General features: G+C 48.1%; 1 protein-coding gene across 1 annotated transcript; it reads left to right on the top strand.

Annotated features, from left to right (window-relative positions):
- The first annotated feature begins 618 nt into the window (after nt 1-618).
- On the top strand, nt 619-18,253 carry C12H16orf89 (chromosome 12 C16orf89 homolog). Its single transcript, XM_053555774.1, has 8 exons — nt 619-853; nt 4,498-4,647; nt 5,635-5,785; nt 6,828-6,945; nt 8,778-8,913; nt 9,463-9,567; nt 14,925-15,011; nt 17,920-18,253. The coding sequence occupies exons 1-8, from the start codon at nt 619-621 to the stop codon at nt 18,048-18,050; spliced, it is 1,113 nt and encodes a 370-aa protein (XP_053411749.1). The 3' UTR covers nt 18,051-18,253.
- Nucleotides 18,254-19,161: the final 908 nt, after the last annotated feature.

Here is a 19,161-nt window from a genome sequence, read left to right as displayed (position 1 = left end):
AGTCTCAAGCTATTGCCCTGGGTAGAGTGCCATAGACTCATAGCTCACAGCAACCTCCAACTCTTAGCCTCAAGCAATCCTCTTGCCTCAGTTTTTCTATTTTTAGTAGAGATGAGGTCTTGCTCTTACTCAGGCTGGTCTTGGTCTCCCTCTCCTGAGCTCAAGCAATCCACCCACCTCAGCTTCCCAGAGTGCTAAAATTACAGAGCCACCACCTACCCAGCCATCCATTCATTCACTGATAGACATTTGGGTTGTTACCACCTTTTGGTTCTTGTGCATAGTACTGTTATAAACATTTGTTTACAAGTTTTTGTTTCAAAACCTGTTTTCAAGTCTCTTTGTTACATCCCTAGGAATATAATTGCTGGATTGGGTAGTAATTTTATCTCCCACCTCCTCCTCCCCTCTCCCCAGCCTGAGGCCAGGAGACTGCCCACCCAGGACTGGCCTAAACACAATCCTCTCACCACCCCTCCCCTGCAGCTGCCCTTCCCAGGCATCTGGGCCATCCTGCCTGACCACTCTGAAGGTTTACCAAGGGAAGGTGGGGAGGAGGAGACAGGAGGACGTGTGCACAAGCTGTTTGGCTTGGGCCGCGTCTCTTGGTGCTGACATATGACCAGCCAAAAGCAGAAGCCAGCTATGGCCATCCCAGGGTTGCAGCTCCTGCTCTTACTGACGGCACTGCCATTGATGCAGCCCTCCTCATTGCCACGGCTAGACACTGAAGAGGGCAAAGCCACCATTGCAGGCCTTGTCCTATCTGCACTGGAGAGAGCCACCTTCTTCCTAGAGGAGAGGCTACCCGAAATCAACCTGGACTGCGTGGTGGGGTTCCAGGTGCTAGAAGGTGGGTGAGCCTTGTTCCCCAGGACTGACCCCTGGAAAACCAGCTCTGAGCTTTGTCCCTGCATTGCTCTGCATGTCTGGACCTGGAACCTTCTGGCCCCAATGTAGCCTGCTTTGGCTCTAGGGAAAGGGAAGGCAGTGGGCTTGCTCTCCCTGGGGGTCTGGGCCCAGCTGGCTGTCAACAGGCTTTTAGAAGTAGGAAGGATTTAAAGCAACATGGGGAAAGATTTGGAAATTATTATTTAGCCACACACCCCCCACCCCAGACATGCCAAAAACAAGGGAACAGGGAGGGGTCCTTTTAATGGATATTTATGGGAGGGCCCTCCCCTTGCATGAGGGCAGCCACAGGCAAAAGTGGGGACCCTTGAGATCAGGTTCCAACCTGGCTCTCTCTGCTTCCAGCAAACCCACTTGAAGGTGCTAAGAAAACAGCCAAGTGTTTGTTTCACTTTCAGAGATATAAGATCCCCAGAAGGAGGCTGGAGCTAGTCCAAGGCAAACAGGGAGCCGAACACACACACACACACACACACACACACAGACACACACACACACCATGAGGTGCAGTGAGCCCCTCCCTGCAGACCACTGTGACCAAAGCGGCAAAGCCCCCAGCTTGCTGTCTGCATGGGCTCTGCCTGGTGCTGGCTTCCAGGCCCGGCAGTGGACATCTCCCGCCTCCCCACTCTGTGCTGAAAACTGCCAGCACAGTTTTCCAGCCAGCCAGGATCAGGAGCAGCAGGAGAGCCCCGGGGACAGTCTGCTCCATCTTGTCCATGTGGCCTCCCCAGTGTCTCTTCCTCATTCGTGAAGAACCCCAAGGTCCTGTCCCTCCTATGAGGCCAGGGCTAGGGCAAGGCTAGACATGCCCAGGGTCTCCATTATGGTCTCCCAGTCTCATCTCATCACCTCCTCTGGGAATTAAGAATAACCATCATTATGCCTGACAGGTTGGTTCCCTGCTAGGTATGGCATGCACAGGGCCAGGAACCACAGTACTTTTAGGGACCATGAAAATGCTTTCTTTTTTTTTTCAATTTATTTATTTTTTTATTAAGTCAAATACACATAGATCATGAATACATTCATGCGTATATGGGGTACAATGTGCTGATTTTTTTTTTTTTTTTGAGATAGAGTCTCACTATGTTGCCCTCAGTAGAGTACCATGGCATCACAGCTTACAGCAACCTCAAACTCTTGAGCTTAAGTGATTCTCTTGCCTCATCCTCCCAAGTAGCTGGAACTACAGGTGCCCACCACAGTGCCTGGCCACTTTTTGTTGCAGTCATCATTATTATTTAGCAGGCCCAGGCCGGATTTGAACCTGCCAGCCCTGGTGCATGTGGCCAGCATCCTAACCACTGAGCTACAGGCGCTGAGCTAAAAAAATGCTTTCTTTTAAAATAAGAAGAAACAACTGAACTTTTGTATGGAAGAAAATGTCTCAATCTATAATTTTTAATGTATGAGTCTATACTATCATAGTTGTAGAATATAATCTTTAATGTATCTTTTTAATGGAGGAAGGGGCCCGTGAAGGCTGAGAAGTAGCCTTGCAAACAGGCATTGGGTGCCCCCTGGGCGCCTGCTTTGTGTAAGCAGCCAAGTGGCCCAGAGGTGAGGAAACTGAGGCACAGATTCCAAGTGCCTCCCAATGCCTCCCACCTAATGAGTGGCAGGTCTAGGATTCAATCCACCTGGCATACCAGCCCCCTAGGGCCAAGTGGCTCCGTAGAGTCATGTCCATCCTTGGCACCAAGCACAGTGCCCAGTGTGCAGCAGGTATTGAATAAGAGCTCATGGAACTGAGGAACAGACTCTTGTCATGGGCAGCCCCAGAGGTCTCTGATTCCTTATAGGGAAAGATGGTAGTGACAGGGGACTCCCAGGGGGCAGGTGCTTCTGAGGCATGTGTAACAACACAAGGTGCTGCCATTCTCTAGGAGCCTGTGGGACACCAGCACACCCTGAGGGTGTTGCATGGGGTACTTTGCTGCCTTCTCTCCACAGTCCCTGAGGCTATGTCCGTGATTATCATCCCTTCTCACCCGCGAGGAGGTGGGGCTCCCTAGTCACTATCAGTGAGCACTGACTGGCAAAGGGCCCACGTCACAGCCTCAGATCACCGTCCCTTTTTGGAGCCATGGTGCCCTTGGCTGCCCTGCTGCTTGTGTCTCCTGCACAGCTCTGCACCTTCCCTTTTTAAGAATCTGTTGCTGCACAACAAATCTCCCAGGAACTTAGCTACTTAAAACAGTAGCTCCCCCGGAAGGAAGCAAAGGCCATGCACACCACCCAGAGCAAGGCTTCAGAGCCCACCTGCCTGGCTTCAGGTTCTGGATCTCCTCCGTGCAGCTGTGCAGTGCTGAGTTACTGGCCTCAAAGAGCTTCAGTTTCCTCATTCTCCAAGCTCCAGGTTGATGGGGGTATCACCAGGGATCATTTATATATGTCTTCTTACCTGTAAGGCTCAACACTTGGTGGCTTTAGCACCTAACTATCGAAGTGCCAGGTATCCTTGACTAAGAGCAAAGACATCCCGAGCTGTCTCTTCCCAAACAATGAGCTCCAAGTGGGCAGGCTCTGGGTCCTGCTGGACTTCAGAAGACACTTTGACGCTTTGACACGCCCAGGCCCCTCACTATGGGCACTCCCGAGCCTATACTTCCCTGAAGGTTTGCTCATGGAGGGAGCCAAGGGGGTCATGGGGTCTTTCCCTGAAAGACTCCGTCAGCATCCTCCTTACAGTAGTCCACTCTCCCTTGCAGTTCCACTCAAGGACAACTACCCTACCTCCTCTCTCAGTCTCTCAGCCCTGCACTGATGCTAGTCCTCATGTCTCTCCTCTTTCTGGCCACCTCTTGTCCTCATCTCTTTCTACCATTTTCTTCCAACCCTACAAGGGCCACTGCTAACCCACAGGGTAACTTTGTGGGAATTAAAGGTAGCAAGTGATTGCAAGTCACTTGACCACCATCTGCTGGGAAATTGTCTTAATATATACAGTATGGTCTGAAATGCCCTGGACCAACCAAGGTAAATATATAGATACAGTATGTACAAACCCATGATATGAATGGATCATCCTTTTGTGCAGTGCACAACCTGCTCAACTGTACACAGTGGCTCTCCACCCTGCAATCTGAATCCCTCTCTCATTTTTCTTCATGTACAACAGACCTTAAGTCCCCTTAATTACTACTAATGGCTAAACTTTATTAAGTGTTGACTTTGCACTAAATACTAAATGCTCCCTACAAATTAGTTCATTTAATCCTTATAATACCCTTGCAAGAGGTAAGGTTTATTGTTATCCCCATTTTACAGATGGAGAAAGTGAGATGGAGAAAAATTAAATGACTTTCTGTGGTTGCCCAAGACAGAATCAGAGTCAGAATTTGAATGCATGCCCACCTCCAGAAACCAAGCTCTTGGCCACTACCTTCCACCACTCTGACCTCACACCTATCCCCTAGATCAGCCCCACCAAGGCCCAGTTTCCAAGAAGCTCAGCAAACACCTCCTCCTATGTATTGGGGAAGGCAGAGAGGCTCACAGTATGCAGTATAACTTAGGATTTTTTTTCCCACCCAAATGGCTTACTGGATGGTGGAATGAATGAATTCTGCTCCCTCCCAGTGCAGCTAAAAAGTGTCCAGGAGAAGTGGGCCCAGGACCCCTTGCTACAGCTGCTGAGTCTGCGCATGGGGAAGCTGGCTGAGAAGCTAGAGGCGCTCCTGAAAAGATCCATTTTCTACCTCAAGCTGAGTGACCCCAAGTATCTAAGAGGTAATTGCATGGGTGGAGAACCATTTTTCAGGAACACAGCATCTGGGCATATTTACTGAAATAACCCAGTGTGAGCTCCTTCTTGTACTGATGCAAAGTCAGGACAGTCTGTAACCTGCTTGTGAACCTGTCGGCTGAGCAAGCCTCAGGTGGACCCTGGGGACATTCGATCATCCTTGACTTCAGACTTTGATGACATCCCCACCTACACAGGGGAAGGGGGAAAGTAGTAGTTTGTCTCCTCTCATGCCTTCAGCTCACATCCAGGCTTGGGGCTTTCATCCTAGACCAGAGTGGAGTGTCTAGTCTGGTCCATTCCAGAGGGCAGGGCATCTAAAAGGCAGGCAGCTCAACCCTGTGAACAGCAAACAGTCATGTTTTACCAACATCTCTCTTGTGCCTTAAAATGTAGAGAGTCTCTCTTCTCACCAGCCTCAAGTGACCGTGTAGAAAGCCCTATCCAGTAACGCTGGCCTGAGTTATTCCTAATGGGGGTTGGGGAACATTCGTAAAGCCAGCCCTGTCCAACCCTGTGTAAGCTAGTGAGTGTGGACAATGTCAGCCAGGGCACAATTTGTGGTCACACAACCGCCAGCTGCAGGTGAACACCACCCCAGTCCCTCCTGGTGAGGCTGGCCTCCCTGCAGTTGAGGTCCCCTCACCCCTGGCCTGGTCCCTAATGCCATACTAGTCTATGTCATCCTGAAGAAGCCCCTTGGCTGGGCATCTAATTTGAAAGAGCATCACTTTCTCTCCAAATCAAGCTCAAGACAGAACCTGATTTGCAAATCGCTAGCTCCCATAAGTGCAGTGGATTTAGTCAAAGCTTGTCCCAACACTGTTCCTATGGATTGAGGCGGGGGGCAGAGCTTCTTGGGTGTTTCAAACCCAGTCCTGGATCAGCAGGTGGGGTTTAGTGCTCAGAAGATACCCAGCTCCATGGCTGGGAGCCACAGCTCCCACAACCCCGACTCTCCTCCCTGCCAGAGTTCCGGCCAACTCTCCTGCCCGGGTTTTGGAAGCTACCTCACGCCTGGACCCGCACCAACGCCTCCCTGGTCTACCCCATCTTTGAGCCCCAGGACTCCTTCTCCGAGGAGACTAGTGACTCTTGCCTGGCACAGCTGCTAGGAACTGGGTGGGGTCCCTAGACTTTCCCACCCTACCCCACCCCACCCCCACACCTCCCATGTGAGTCCCAGGGGTTGTACAAACCCAGACAGGGGAATCATGGGGGGTGGGGGACTGCCAGCACGCCCACCACCTGGCTGGTGTCCCTGGGCCACAGCAATCCCTTCAAAACCCACATCTGAGCACACTCCTCAAGTCTTCTGTTGTCCCTTTGTTCCCTTCTACCCCTTTGACCTGGCCCCAGGGCATCCTTTAATCCTCTGGACACCCTCTACTTCAAAGCCTCTGCTTTTCCCACCCACTTCCCACCTCCCTCCCCTAAGCCTAAATCCCTGTGCTAGGTCTCCAGGGCCACAGCCATCATCCTGCCTCCAGAACTGTCTCTGACCCTTCAGACAACCCAGGCCTCCCCAATGGGCTCTCCAGAGCCTCCTGTAGGCACAGATGGAGTTTACAGTGACCTTGTGTTCCTGTCTACCCATAGGCTTCAGTCCCAGGAGGCAGGGCTGAGCTTACCTGGTCACCAGTTTACCAGCTGCTGGGTGGGCTTGGAGCCAGGCCTTGGGCAGCTGAGAGCAGGGCCTACCGGCAGAGTGGAAGCAAGTGGCGGCCACATCCTCTCTGTGTCCTTCAGAGAGGTGTTTGGGCTGGGACACACTGGGCCACTTCTGTTGCCTGCCATTTTCTGGGGCAGGCCAGGCACGGGGGAATGAACATGTTCTGCCCAGACCCTAAGCTGTCTAGATTCAAGTATCCACCGTTGGGGGCAGTGCCAGGAAAGATGTAATTTGGGGTCCCATGGAGCAACAGGAAGTCTCAGCCCCTGGTGGCTTCCCTAACCCCAGAAGAATTCCAGTGTCACCTCTCTGTGCTAGGAAGTGCCAGATTTAGCAAGTCAAGGCACAAGACACTGTATTTTATCTGGCAACCCTGTGCCCAACCAGGGCCCTGGAACCTACTGGGGATTCTAGCAACTAGTCACAGCCTGGGGAGGCACAGGGTGGGAATGGGACACCACCCTTAACAAGCCAGAACCACTTTTCCCCCAGGGAGGACAGCAGCCAGTCCTGCAGGCTCTCGGACTTCTGCTGGGCCCTCATGACTAAGCCCGGCTGCTCGGGCTACTACCTATCCCACCAACTGCTCTTCTTCCTCTGGGCCAGAATGGTAAGTGTCTGAGGGGGCCAATGAAAGGGGCTCTTGGCCACTGGTGTGCTTGTCTGCTGCACACCAGGAAAAAAAAAAAAAAAAGCAGGCTTTGGATTTGTGCTTCAGACACCAGCAGGGAGAAGTGACAGCACCTGCCATCCTACTGTGTGACTGAGCCCATTACCTAGCCATGGTGGGTTGGGGAAGGGGAGATTTGGGATACTGTTGGACTGGCAGAACCAGATAGCTTTGAATGCTGAACTGGACCATAGGGCATTGAAAAACAAAACAAAAGATAGAATCAGAGAGAAGCAGCAGACAGGACTTTGTGAACAACAAATGGAAGAAGACTTCTAACAAAATTTGCTGATAACCACGTGCAAGAGAGCAAACCAAGCCCATAGTGATGGGCAGTGGGTTGCCTTAGCTGTAGCCAGCCAGAAGAAGGTATTTGGGCCAGACATGGTGGCTCACACCTGTAATCCTAGCACCCTGGGAGGCTAAGGTGGGAGGATCCCTTAAGCTCAGGAGTTTGAGATCAGTTTGAGCAAGAGCAAGACCCCGTCTCTACTAAAAATAGAAAAACTACCCAGGCGTTGTGATGGGGCCTGTAGTCCCCAGGTACTTGGGAGGCTGAGGCAGGAGGATCGCTCAAGCCTAGGAGTTGGAGATTGCTGTGAGCTGTGACGCCACAGCTCTCTACCAAGGGCAATAAATTGAGACTCTGTCTCTACAAAAACAAAAAATGTCATTCAGTGTCCAAAAATTCTTAGCTGAGAAGGCACCCACTGTTCTTATTTGACAGGATTTTTTAATTAGTATTATTATTATTTCTTTGCAAACTGTGGCAGACCAGTATTTTTGGAAATACAACAAAAATCAAATTACAAGGAAAATTATTTGATTAGATCACCAGTTCTCAAATTGTGGGTCACAACCCACAGGAACTGGGGGCGGCGCCTGTGGCTCAGCGAGTAGGGCGCCGGCCCCATATGCCGAGGGTGGCGGGTTCAAACCCAGCCCCAGCCGAACTGCAACCAAAAAATAGCCGGGCGTTGTGGCGGGCGCCTGTAGTCCCAGCTGCTCGGGAGGCTGAGGCAAGAGAATCGCGTAAGCCCAAGAGTTAGAGGTTGCTGTGAGCTGTGTGACGCCACGGCACTCTACCCGAGGGCGATACAGTGAGACTCTGTCTCTACAAAAAATAAAAATAAAAATAAAAATAAAGGGCTACAGCATTAGGAAGGTTAAGAACCACTGGATTAGATTCAACAGGTAGAAAGTTACTCTGACCATCACTACAGAAGTTTCTGAAGGCTATTCTAAACTCTGTCCTCTCCTGGTGTGGGGTAGGGACCGGCCTGGTCTGAGTTCCACACTTTGAGTAGCCCAGAAGCTGCTCATGGAGTTAGTCCAGATTTAGAGTGCACTGATGCCCTAATGTCATGGTATCACGTTGGGGGCTTCCTAGATGTGTCATCTACACACATCAAAGCCCCTCTAGTGCAGCTTCCAGCAGCTTCACCCTTTCCCAATGAAAACTGTGAAGCTAAAAAAAAAAAAAAAAAAAAGAAAACTGTGAAGCTCAGAAATGTTAATTCAGCAGGCCAAGGCCATACGGCTCCTGAGTAGCAGAGCTGGGACTAGAAGTGGCTCTCTTTGACCCTCAGTGATGGAGCCCCAGGCAGGCTTATATGTGAGCGAAGAAAAATCCTGGGAAAAGGAGAAAAGACCTGCCCCAAACACCACCCCTTGCAAGATGGTCTCACTGCTGCAAGTCTTTGCCATAAAACAGAGTGTACGTCTGTCATCTGTACCACTGACTTCCTTGTCTCCGGTGTTTGTCCCCCCAGACAGGGTGCACCAAGGGACTGTTCAACCAGAGCCAGCACTATATCAACCTCTTCTGTGCCAACATGATGGACCTGAACCGCAGAGCCGAGGCCATTGAATATGCCTACCCCACCCGGGACATCTTCATGGAAAATAGTGAGCCTGGCATTCTGCCCTCGGGACAAAGCCGTGATTGGGGCTCCTGTACACACACACACACACACACACACACACACACACACACGTCGTGTTGCCAGATTAAGCAAGTAAAAATATAGAGCAATTATTTTCAATTAAATTTGAACTTTAATAGGCAATTAATACATTTTTTGTGAACGTTTATCTCAAATTCTACATGAAATATACTTATACTAAAAAATTGTATTCGTTGTTTATAAAAAACTCAGATGTAACTGGGCGTCCTATATTTTACCTACCACCATGTGACAGCTACCAATGGTGGAGCTCTGGAAAGACTGACTGGCAAACAGACCCTCAAAGCTATAGAGATGGGGCTGAAAGGGAGGGAGTTCCCCAGTGAAGGGGTTCAAATCCCTCCACCAACGGAGCCTCAGGCTGCTTCCTTCTTGCCCCTACATTGAATGCCCACCTCCTGGGCCCAGCCCAAGGAAGCAGGTGGCACCATGCAGCCTGGGGACATGGTGGGGGGGGCAGACCTCCAGGACACACTGTCTTTGCTTGCAGTCATGTTTTGTGGATTGAGCGGCTTTTCTGACTTCTACAAGCTCCGGTGGCTGGAGGCCATTCTCAGCTGGCAGAAGGTTCAAGAAGGATGCTTCGGAAAGCCTGGTAAGCTGTGTTCATGCCCTGGCTGGGAGAAAAGTGGTACGGGTTAGAGGGTAGGGGGAATCGGTTTCTAGTCCAGGCAGGGAAACACGTGATGCCCATGACACTAGAGCAGCAGTGCACTCTAAATCTGGGCTAACTCCACAGTGTCAGGAGTGCTGAGAGATTTATGCCACGCATGTGCATGCACAAACAGACACACACACAGACATACAAGGAGGGAAATGGGTTCTGAGCTTTGGAAGCCAAAATTTTACAAGATGGAAGACAGTGTTTTTGGCCCTCCGCACCTGCAATAACAAGTTCCTTTCTTCAGTTCCTTTCTTCAGCAAGTACGAATCGAGCCCTACTCATCTGCCAGACACCATCTAGGCTCTAGAGAAAACCAGAGGCCCTTGGAAAAGAAAACACAAACCAATAAGGGAAATAATTGCAACTTTCTTGGGCGACACCTGTGGTTCAAAGGAGGAGGGCGCCAGACCCATATGCCAGAGGTGGTGGGTTCAAACCCAACCCCGGCCAAAAACTGCAAAAACAAACAAAAAAAATAATAATTGCAACTTCCAGTAAGAGCTGTGAAGGAGACAACAGGCTGAGAAAGAGAAGAACACAGGAAAGGTTCTTCGGGTGTGGTGGTCAGGAAGGGTCTCAGCCCCTTTCCAGCCATGTTACACTTGACAGCTGGTTCTTTTTGGAGTAAGTGGCTTCATCTCTCTGAGCCTCAGTTTCCCTGTTTGTAAATAAGTGTGAATAATAACATCTACCTTCCTGAGCTGAGAGGAGAGTGGACATAATACCCATGAAACCGCCTTGCCCGGGGCCATGTGCAAGGGAAGTGCTGGTGTCCTAAATGAGAGGCTTTGGATGCTCAAAGAAGCAAAAGATTTTGAAATAAGACCATCTGTTTTTAAAACACGGTTTATAAAATGAAGATTCTTTGGTCCCTGGACCTAAGGAGTCAGCAGTTTGGGGGTTCTGTGGAACTCGCAATCTTTTTTTCACTTTTGTTATTTTTAATAGACTTAATAATGATACGTGTGGGTACAGTGTGATATTTCCATGCATGTATACAATGTCTAGTGATCAAATCAGGCTAACAAGCATCTCCACCACCTCAAACATTTATCATTTTTTTTGTGTTGGGAACATTCAAAGTCTGTTCTTCTAGCTATTTGAAAACGTACCATAAATTGTTGTTAATTATAGTCACTCTATAGAGCTATAGAACATAGGTCTTATTCTTCATATCTAGCTGTGCTTTTGTATCTGGTAACCAATCTCTCCCAATCATCCATGATTCTCCTCCTTGTATGAGATCTGCTTTTTTACCTTCCACATATGGATGAGAACATGCAACATTTGTCCTTCTATGATATATTTCACATAGTATCTGCCAGCATCCTCCATGTTGCTATAAATGACAGGATTTCATTCATTTTATGACTAATATTCCATTGCACATATATACAACATTTTCTTTATCCACTCATCTATTGATGTATAATTAGGTTGATTCCATACCTTGGTTGTTGTGATTAGTGCTGCAGTATACATGGGGATTCAGATACCTGTTTGTAGCAGCCCGTATAGCCTATGGCTAGGAGGCGTGAGAGTTATAAGAAATACCTGTATAGCTCAATAATGGAATACCTTGATGGAAAGAGCATGGAGAGGGATTTAGCTCTCCTAACAAGCATGAGAGCTCGTGAGATGAGAGCAGTGGTGAATTGGCAGTCTCTACACCTGTGGTGTTGAGAGGCACGAGATCAGCCTTATATTAGGCTGTAGGCGAAGGCAGTGGGGAGTATGCGCATTCTATCACGGATCCGCTCACTCTGACCCTGTCTCCTCTCCTGCCTGCAGAATGCCAGCACAGCATCTCTCTGCTGAAGATAACCAAGCTCTGCTAAAGACTAAGATCTACCTTTCTAAGAAGACTGCTTTACTCTCTCTAAGACACTCTCTCTCTCTTTCCAGCTAAAGTAGACAGCCCTCAGGCACCTAACAAACCTGAGCAAGGTAACTTAGCAGTCCGAGTCCGGAACCTAGTTAAGCTGGGCCCGAGGCTTGGCCAGTCCTGGGCCCTGACAAGTGGTGTCAGAAGTGAGTTGTGACACTTGTTCAATATACTTATTTCCTGTCCTTTGAATATAGACCCAGAAGTAGGATCACTGGATCATAAGTTTTGAGATCTATTTAGCAGAGTGTGGAACTTGCAATTTTTAAATAAATAGAACCTCCATAGTTGACCCATCTCTACATTGACCACCTCCTTAAGTTGACCTAATTTTCATAGACCAGACATGCACCACATGTAAGTATCAGTACAATAGGCCTAGTTCCCTATGTTGACCAGCTCCATATGTTGACAAGTTTGTTACAATCCTTTATATGGCCAACATACAGAGGTTCTACTGTATACAGCCATGTAATCTTAGATCACTGCAGCCTCCAACTCCTAGGCTCAAGAGACTCTCTATGCCTCTTGAGTAGCTGGAAATACAGGTATGCATCACCATGCCCAGCTAATTATTTTTAAATTTTTATTTCTTTATAGAGACAAGGTCTCATTATGTTGCTCAGGCTGGTGTGTTTCAAGAAATTATTTTTGCCGGGCACAGTGGCCTATAATCCCAGCACTGTGGGAGGCTGAGAAGGCTGCTTGAGCTCAGGAGTTTGAGACTTGCCTTGAGCAAGAGTGAGACCCTGACTCATGAAAAAAATGGAAAAACCCAGCCAGGGACCACGGTGAGTGCCTGTAATCCCAGCGGCTTCCAGAGGCTGAGGCAGCGGGATGCCCACAACCCGAGTCTGAGGTTGCAGTGAGCTAGGACGCCGCTGCACTCTGCTCAGGGGCATAGGGTGGGACACTGTCTCAACAACAACAACGACAAAAAAAAAAACAAAGAAATAAAAAATAAGCAAGGAAATAAAATTAAAAAAAAAAGAAAGGTGATACCTGTGTCTCAAAGGAGTAGGGCGCCAGCCCCATATACCGGAGGTAGCAAGTTCAAACCCGGCCCCAGCCAAAAACTGCAAAAAAAAAAATTGAGCAGCGCCTGTGGCTCAGTGGGTAGGGCACCAGCTCCACATACCGAGGGTGGTACGTTCAAACCCGGCCCCAGCGAAACTGCAACAAAAAATAACCAGGCATTGTGGTGGGCACCTGTAGTCCCAGCTATTCGGGAGGCTGAGGCAAGAGAATCACCTAAGCCCAGGAGTTGGAGGTTGCTGTCAGCTGTGACGCCACAGCACTCTACCGAGGGTGATAAAGTGTAACTCTGTCTCTACAAAAAAAAAAGAAGAAGAAGAAGAAAAAGAAAAGAAATTTTTAAATTTCCTTCTTAATTTCTTCATTGTCCTATTTGTCATTCAGGAGCATGTTGTTTAATTTCTACGTATTTGTACTTCTTACTGATTTATAGTTTTATTCCATTGTGGTCAGAAAAGATCCTTCATATGACTTAAATTATTTTAAATGTGTTGAGACTTGTTCTGTGACCTGACGTGCGGTCTATCCTAGATAATGTTCCATGTGCTGATGAGAAGAAGGTGTATTCTGTAGCTGTTGGATGAAATGTTCTGCAAATGTCTTTGAGGCCCATTTAGTCTAATGTGTAGCTTTTTTTTTTTTTTTTTTTTTAAAACAAAGTCTCACTATGTCACCCTGGGTAGCGTGCCGTGGCGTCACAGCTCACAGCAACTTCAAACTCTTCAGCTTAAGCAATTCTCTTGCCTCAGCCTCCCAAGTAACTAGGACTACAGGTGCCCACCGCAACGCCCAGCTATTTTTTGGTTGTAGTTGTCGTTGTTTGGCGGGCCCTGGGCCAGATTCGAACACGCCAGCTCTGGGGTACGTGGCTGGAGCCTTAGCCACTGAGCTACAGGCGCCGACCCATCTAATGTGTAGTTTAAATTCAATGTTTCTTTCTTGATTTTCTGTCCTGTGCTGAGAGGGTGTTGAAGTCCCTAGCTATTGTTGAATATGAATCTATCTCTCCCTTTAAATCAATTAATATTTGCCTCAAATCCCTACTTGGTTGCTTCCGTGTCAGGTGTATATATATTTAGAGTTGTTATATCCTCTTGCTGAATTGATCCCTTTATCATTATATAATAACCTTGTCTCCTTTTACAGCTTTTTTGACTATCTTGTGGCTCGTGGGTAGGGGCACCTGCCCCAAGGGTGGCAGGTTCGAGCCTGGTCCCAGCCAAACTGCAACAAAAAAATATAGCCGGAAAAAATAAATAAATAAATAAATAAATATATAGCCGGGCGTTGTGGCAGGCACCTGTAGTCCCAGCTACTAGGGAGGCTGAGGCAAGAGAATCACCTAAGCCCAGGAATTTGAGGTTGCTGTGAGCTGTGACACCACAGCACTCTACCGAGGGCGATAAAGTGAGACTCTGTCTCTAACAATAATAATAAAAGTCCATTTTGTGTGATAGAAATACTCCTGCTTGCTTTTTGCATGGATGTCTTTCTTCCTCCCTTCACTTTCACTCTATTTTTGTGGGTGAAGTGGGTTTCTTGTAGTTGGGCCATTTATTTAGTTCATTCAGCCAGTCTATATATATATATATATATATATATCTTTCTTTTTTTTTTTTTTTTTAGAGATGGGGGTCTCATTACTGTGCCCAGGCTATCCCTCAAACTCCTGGACTCAAGTGATTCTCTTGCCTTGGCCTCCCAAATAGCTAAGTCTATAGGCATGTGCCTTAATCCCACGCTTCTCTATACCCACCTGTGTTTTAAGTGGAAGACTTAATCCATTTATATTCAGGTTATTGTCGATGGGTGAGGACTTATTCCTGTCATTTTTTCGATTATTTTCTGGTTGTTTTGTATAGCTTTTGTTTCTCTCTTACTGTTCGCATTGCTATTTGGTGATTTTCTTTAGTGATCAGGTTTGATATGTTTCCCTTTCTGCTTTATATACCTGCTCTACAAGTAGGTTTTATACTTTTTGTGTTTTCATGATAGTGATGATTGTCTTTTTGCTTCCAGATGTAGGACTCCCTTCAACATTTCTTGTAAGGCTTGTCTAGTAATGAATTCCCTGAGTTTTTGCTTGTCTTGGAGGAACTTACATTTTCAACTAGCACTTCCAGTCATTCTGAAGATGGGTCTTTGGAGGACCACAATTTGAGAAATCATCAGTAGATAATAAATGTATGCTCTATTGTAGAATCTGCAGACGGGTACGGGAGGAAACTTCTGGAATAGCCTCAAGGTTCAAGAGAAGATCTAAAATACTTGAAGTGTTGTAAAGGGAAGAGGTTTAGTGAGTAACATTTAAAAATATATCTTGAAAAATAATCCACCTTGAGAAGTTCACCTTGTGCTCTTCTCCTAGATGTTAAAGATAAAGAACTATCTAAAGCTATTCAATACCAACAGCATTTTTTGAGACGAGCGAAGAGGCGAGAAACGCAATTTACAGGTAATGAAAATACCCAAGGGAAGTGGGGTCCCCAGCTATTGGGGTATATAAAACTGAGACATCCTAGCAAAATGGAGTTCTGTGCTCATTTATTCTCTTTTATATATGTTTCCCTAAATGGTATATGGGGGGGGGAAAAAAAGGCCCCTGGCATGACTGAAGGGGGCAAAGGTCAAAGGGCCTTTATGTTTAGGAGATGGAAAGAAGGGTAGGTGTCTCTGATAGCCTCCTCTTAGAAAGTGGGGAGTCCAGAGATATTGTCCCCAGTTAAAAGAGAACAAGAGAAGTTTCAGTATGTTGTTGAAAAATCCCAAAGATAACCCTTCTCAGCCAAGGTCCAGTCAGGAAAAGAGAATCTACACAGGACTTCAACAGAAGGAATTCAATATAAGGAACTTATTTCAGAGGTGTTGGGAAAACTAAACACAGAAAAGGTGAGAAGGCCCAAAGATAAACCCTTGCAGGGGAAGGAAGCCACCCACTACTCTCCCTGGAGCTGGAGGGATGGCAGGAGGATGTGGTGTTAGCAGACCCAACAGGATCTAGAGATGGAGAAGACAAGAGGAGGCAAGAAATATGCTGGCTTCTCCCCCACACCTCCTGTTGTCAATCTAACTGGAAGCCAGTGGGCAAGGTAGCCGAGTAAGCATAGTTTTAGGGGTCTGTGTGCTGGGGTTTGGAGGCAGGAAAGGCAGGGAGGGAACCTGAGAACCAATGGGCACAGGACCATAACAGTGCTGGTGGCCAAACAGCCTGGTGTTCCCAGGGCTGCTTCAGTTTACACCTGTTGGGCCATCATGAACAGTGTCTCCTTTCCTGCCCAAAGTGTGCTGGTTGTGATGATAAATTTTATGGTCATCCCACCGATGTAGAGAAACTGAGACTAGGATATAACTGTATTGGGAAGAGAAGAAAGGCAATGAGTAAAGTTGAAGAAAGGGAGGCAGGAAGACACAGGCAAGGAGGGACCAAGAAGGGAGAAAGGACTTTCACTTATTATAATAATAAAAAAATAAATAATTACATGCCAAAGCAGGAAGGGGGGTGGAAGAACCAGACTAGATGTCCGACATATGTTGGTAAATGATTCTGTAACTGAATGTCATTCCATCAACCCCACTCTGGCCTCTTCATCTACCTGCAAGAGACAGGAGAGGGGAATACCACAATTGCATTTGTAACACAAGGTCCATTTTGTAGCTGCCACCGAAGGTCACAAAGGGGAAAGGAGAGGAATTCCCAGGAAGCTTCCAGAGACTGCTGCCCTGGTTCGGCCTGCCTGAGCCAGAGCAAGCTGTGGCTGCCTGTGGCTAGGGTGGTCAGGGCCTTGCGTGTACTCCCTGGACAGCTGCCCGTTCCCTGGAGCCTGACAGTCTGAGGCCCAGAGAGGAAGATGCGGAAACCCTAGAGCCCCAGGCCTTTCCTGGGACCCTTCTAGGTTGACCCACAGCTTAGCAAATTGTCTAAGAGTGGTGTGTTCGTTCTTGACCCACAGCCAAGGAGCAGGCGGCAGCTGGCAGAGAAAATAAGGGCACCAAGTTTGAGGTCTGCTCATCTGAATTCAAATCCAAAATCTGCCCCTTACTCACTGTGGAACTCACTTGACCTCTCTGAGCCTCAGTTTCCTCATCTATAAAGCAGGCACTTAACAGTGCCCCTTTCATAGGGCTGTTGGGAATTAAAACCCGATCCTCATACAAAGTGCTGCCCATGGCATTTGTGTGTGGTGGGCTACCGATACTCATAAACTGCCAGGGCATCCACCATAACATCTGGCTACTTTTTCTAGGTTTAGTACAGACAGCGTCTCACTCTTGCTCAGGCTGGTCTTGAACTAGAGAGCTCAGGAGATCCTCCTGCCTCAGACACCCAGAGTTCTAGGATTACCGGTGTGAGCCACCATGCCCAGCCAACGACCTTGAACAACCTCTACGTGTCTCTTTGGAGTTTCCAATACCATTCAATACAAATTCTAAAGATGCCCATAACCTGGGGTCTTACAGGCTATTTGTCCAGGAGTCCACTATGGCATCTTTCCCCAGTGGAAGGAGGAAGGGTCTCTGGGTCTCAGGAAAGAACAGTTCAAGTCATGAACTAGAACTCGACAGGGCTAATATTCAGCACCTTGAAATCTGCATTTTCCCTCCCTCAAAGGGACTTGTCTGGGATCTTTCGTTTCCCCTGTCCAAGGTCTTTCAGTAGGAGGAAAGTCATCCTGGCTCCCTCCCTCCTGAGCAAATAGGTTGTGAGACCAAAAGGGTGCAGCCCACCTTGAGCTCAAAAAACCAAATACATCTGAGTGCTTGCTGTCTCAGCCAGGTACAGTCACATGGGACTAGGCAGGCCAGAGGTAGCTGTGAGAGGGGTCATTGGGGTCAAGAAATGAGCTGTGGAGTTACCTGGGCCAGGGAATTCAGTTCTGCTTCCCAAGCCTCAGTTTCCCCATTTTAGAAGGTCTAATGCAGGACCCAAGACAAGGTTCTGTCTGGTGCACGCAGTTGATTGAAGCAGGCCATCAAGGGGACAGGCTGAGGCCAGGAGGAGCTGAACAAGGGTATGACTTCAGGTCAGACCTCATAGAGGGCGGAAGGGGGAGTGTTTGGAGTACAAATTACACCACTGGGTTATCTCCCTGAGACAAGGTAGCTGAGCTTCTATATCCTTGTGTTAGTGAGTCATTTGGGAGGGGACACACCTCCCAGATGGAGCAGAGAGCCCCTAGCAGACAACATGCACAGCAGCTGGTGAACGGGTGCCCAGCCCAGCAAAGGGGATTTAAGGGGACACGTCCACACAGCACAAGTTGGCTGGGCTGACATCTGAAAAGCACTTACACTTGGAAGCGTGTTGACTAAAGGGCCAATGTTGCCTCCACCCAACACTCACAGGAGGCTCTCTCTCCCTGCAGATGGCTGCTCCACACACAACACGGGCACAGCAGTCGCAGCCTTGGGTGGCTTCCTCTACATCCTGGCAGAGTACCCTCCAACAAACAGAGCACCTGAATGGTCAACACTGTCACCACCAAACAGCTACTGAGATGGATGGCTCCGCACCTGCTGCCCAGAAGCTGAACACATCCCTTGAGTCTGTCTTCCTTAGGTCCCCGGGGACGTGGGTCACATGCTGAGAAGGAGTTATCTAAAGAAAGAGCTGAGCGAAGCAGCCCAGATCCACCATCTCAGGTTTTTGGAAGCCCTGAGTGAGCAGGATCAGCAGGCAGGAGCTGGGAGGGACCTGGGGGTGCAAGCAGATGAATAAACTTAGAGTGCAAATGAGTCGAGTCTTGTTTCTCAGCCTCAAGAACCACCTTTTTTTTTTGACAGAGTCTTAGTCTGTCACCCTGGGATAGAGTGCTGTGGCATCATCACAGCTCACAGCAATCTCACACTCCTGGGCTTAAGCATTCCTCTTTGCCTCAGCGTCCCGAGTACTGGGACCACAGGCTCCTGCCACAACACCTGGCTAGTTTTTCTATTTTAGAAGAGACGGGGTCTCGCTCTTGCTCAGGCTGGTCTCCAACTCCTGAGCTCAAGAGATCCTCCTGCCTTGACCTCCCAGAGTGCTAGGATTATAGTCATGAGCCACCATGCCCAACTGATAACCTTGAACAACCTCTAGGTATGTGTTTTGAGTCTCAAATATCACTCAACACAAATTCTAAAGATGCCCATAAACTGGAATCTTACAGGCTGTTTGTTTAGGGGTCGATTATGGCATCTTTTCACAATGGAAGGAGGAAGGGTCTTAGGGTCTCGGGAAAGAATGGTTCAAGTCATGAGCTGGAACTCAAGAAATGAGCTTGAAAGGCACTATGTACTAATTTCCATATACTGTGGAAAACCTCTACGATATCATTAGGTCATGTCATAGTTCATGTCACCAAAGGTAGTGTAGCACAGTGGCTGGCCGCGTGGTTCTGAGGCCAGGCTGCCAGAATTCAAATCCCAGCTCTCTGTGGCTCCAACAGTCACTATCTTCTCTGTGACTCAGTTTCCTCATCAGTAAAATCAGAATGATAATAGCACCTGCCTGGATATTACCTCCACTGCTGGGAGAATTATGTTTACAGGGGACTGAAAACAGTGCGTAGAACTTATCAAGTACCAGGCAAATGTTACCTGCTGTCACAAGGTGATGATGTCCCATG

The sequence above is a fragment of the Nycticebus coucang genome, chromosome 12 (assembly GCF_027406575.1).
Source record: "Nycticebus coucang isolate mNycCou1 chromosome 12, mNycCou1.pri, whole genome shotgun sequence".
NCBI classification, from domain to species: Eukaryota; Metazoa; Chordata; class Mammalia; order Primates; family Lorisidae; genus Nycticebus; species Nycticebus coucang.
Note: the sequence above shows the minus strand (reverse complement) of the source record. Positions and strands in the feature narration are given on the sequence as shown.

Excerpts from the sequence above, each read along its gene's own strand:
- C12H16orf89 (XM_053555774.1), top strand. The coding sequence starts at position 619 with ATGACCAGCCAAAAGCAGAAGCCAGCTATGGCCATCCCAGGGTTGCAG. Across the intron at positions 854-4,497 it reads GGGGTTCCAGGTGCTAGAAG|TGCAGCTAAAAAGTGTCCAG; the intron begins GTGGGTGAGCCT and ends GCTCCCTCCCAG. Across the intron at positions 8,914-9,462 it reads GGACATCTTCATGGAAAATA|TCATGTTTTGTGGATTGAGC; the intron begins GTGAGCCTGGCA and ends CTTTGCTTGCAG.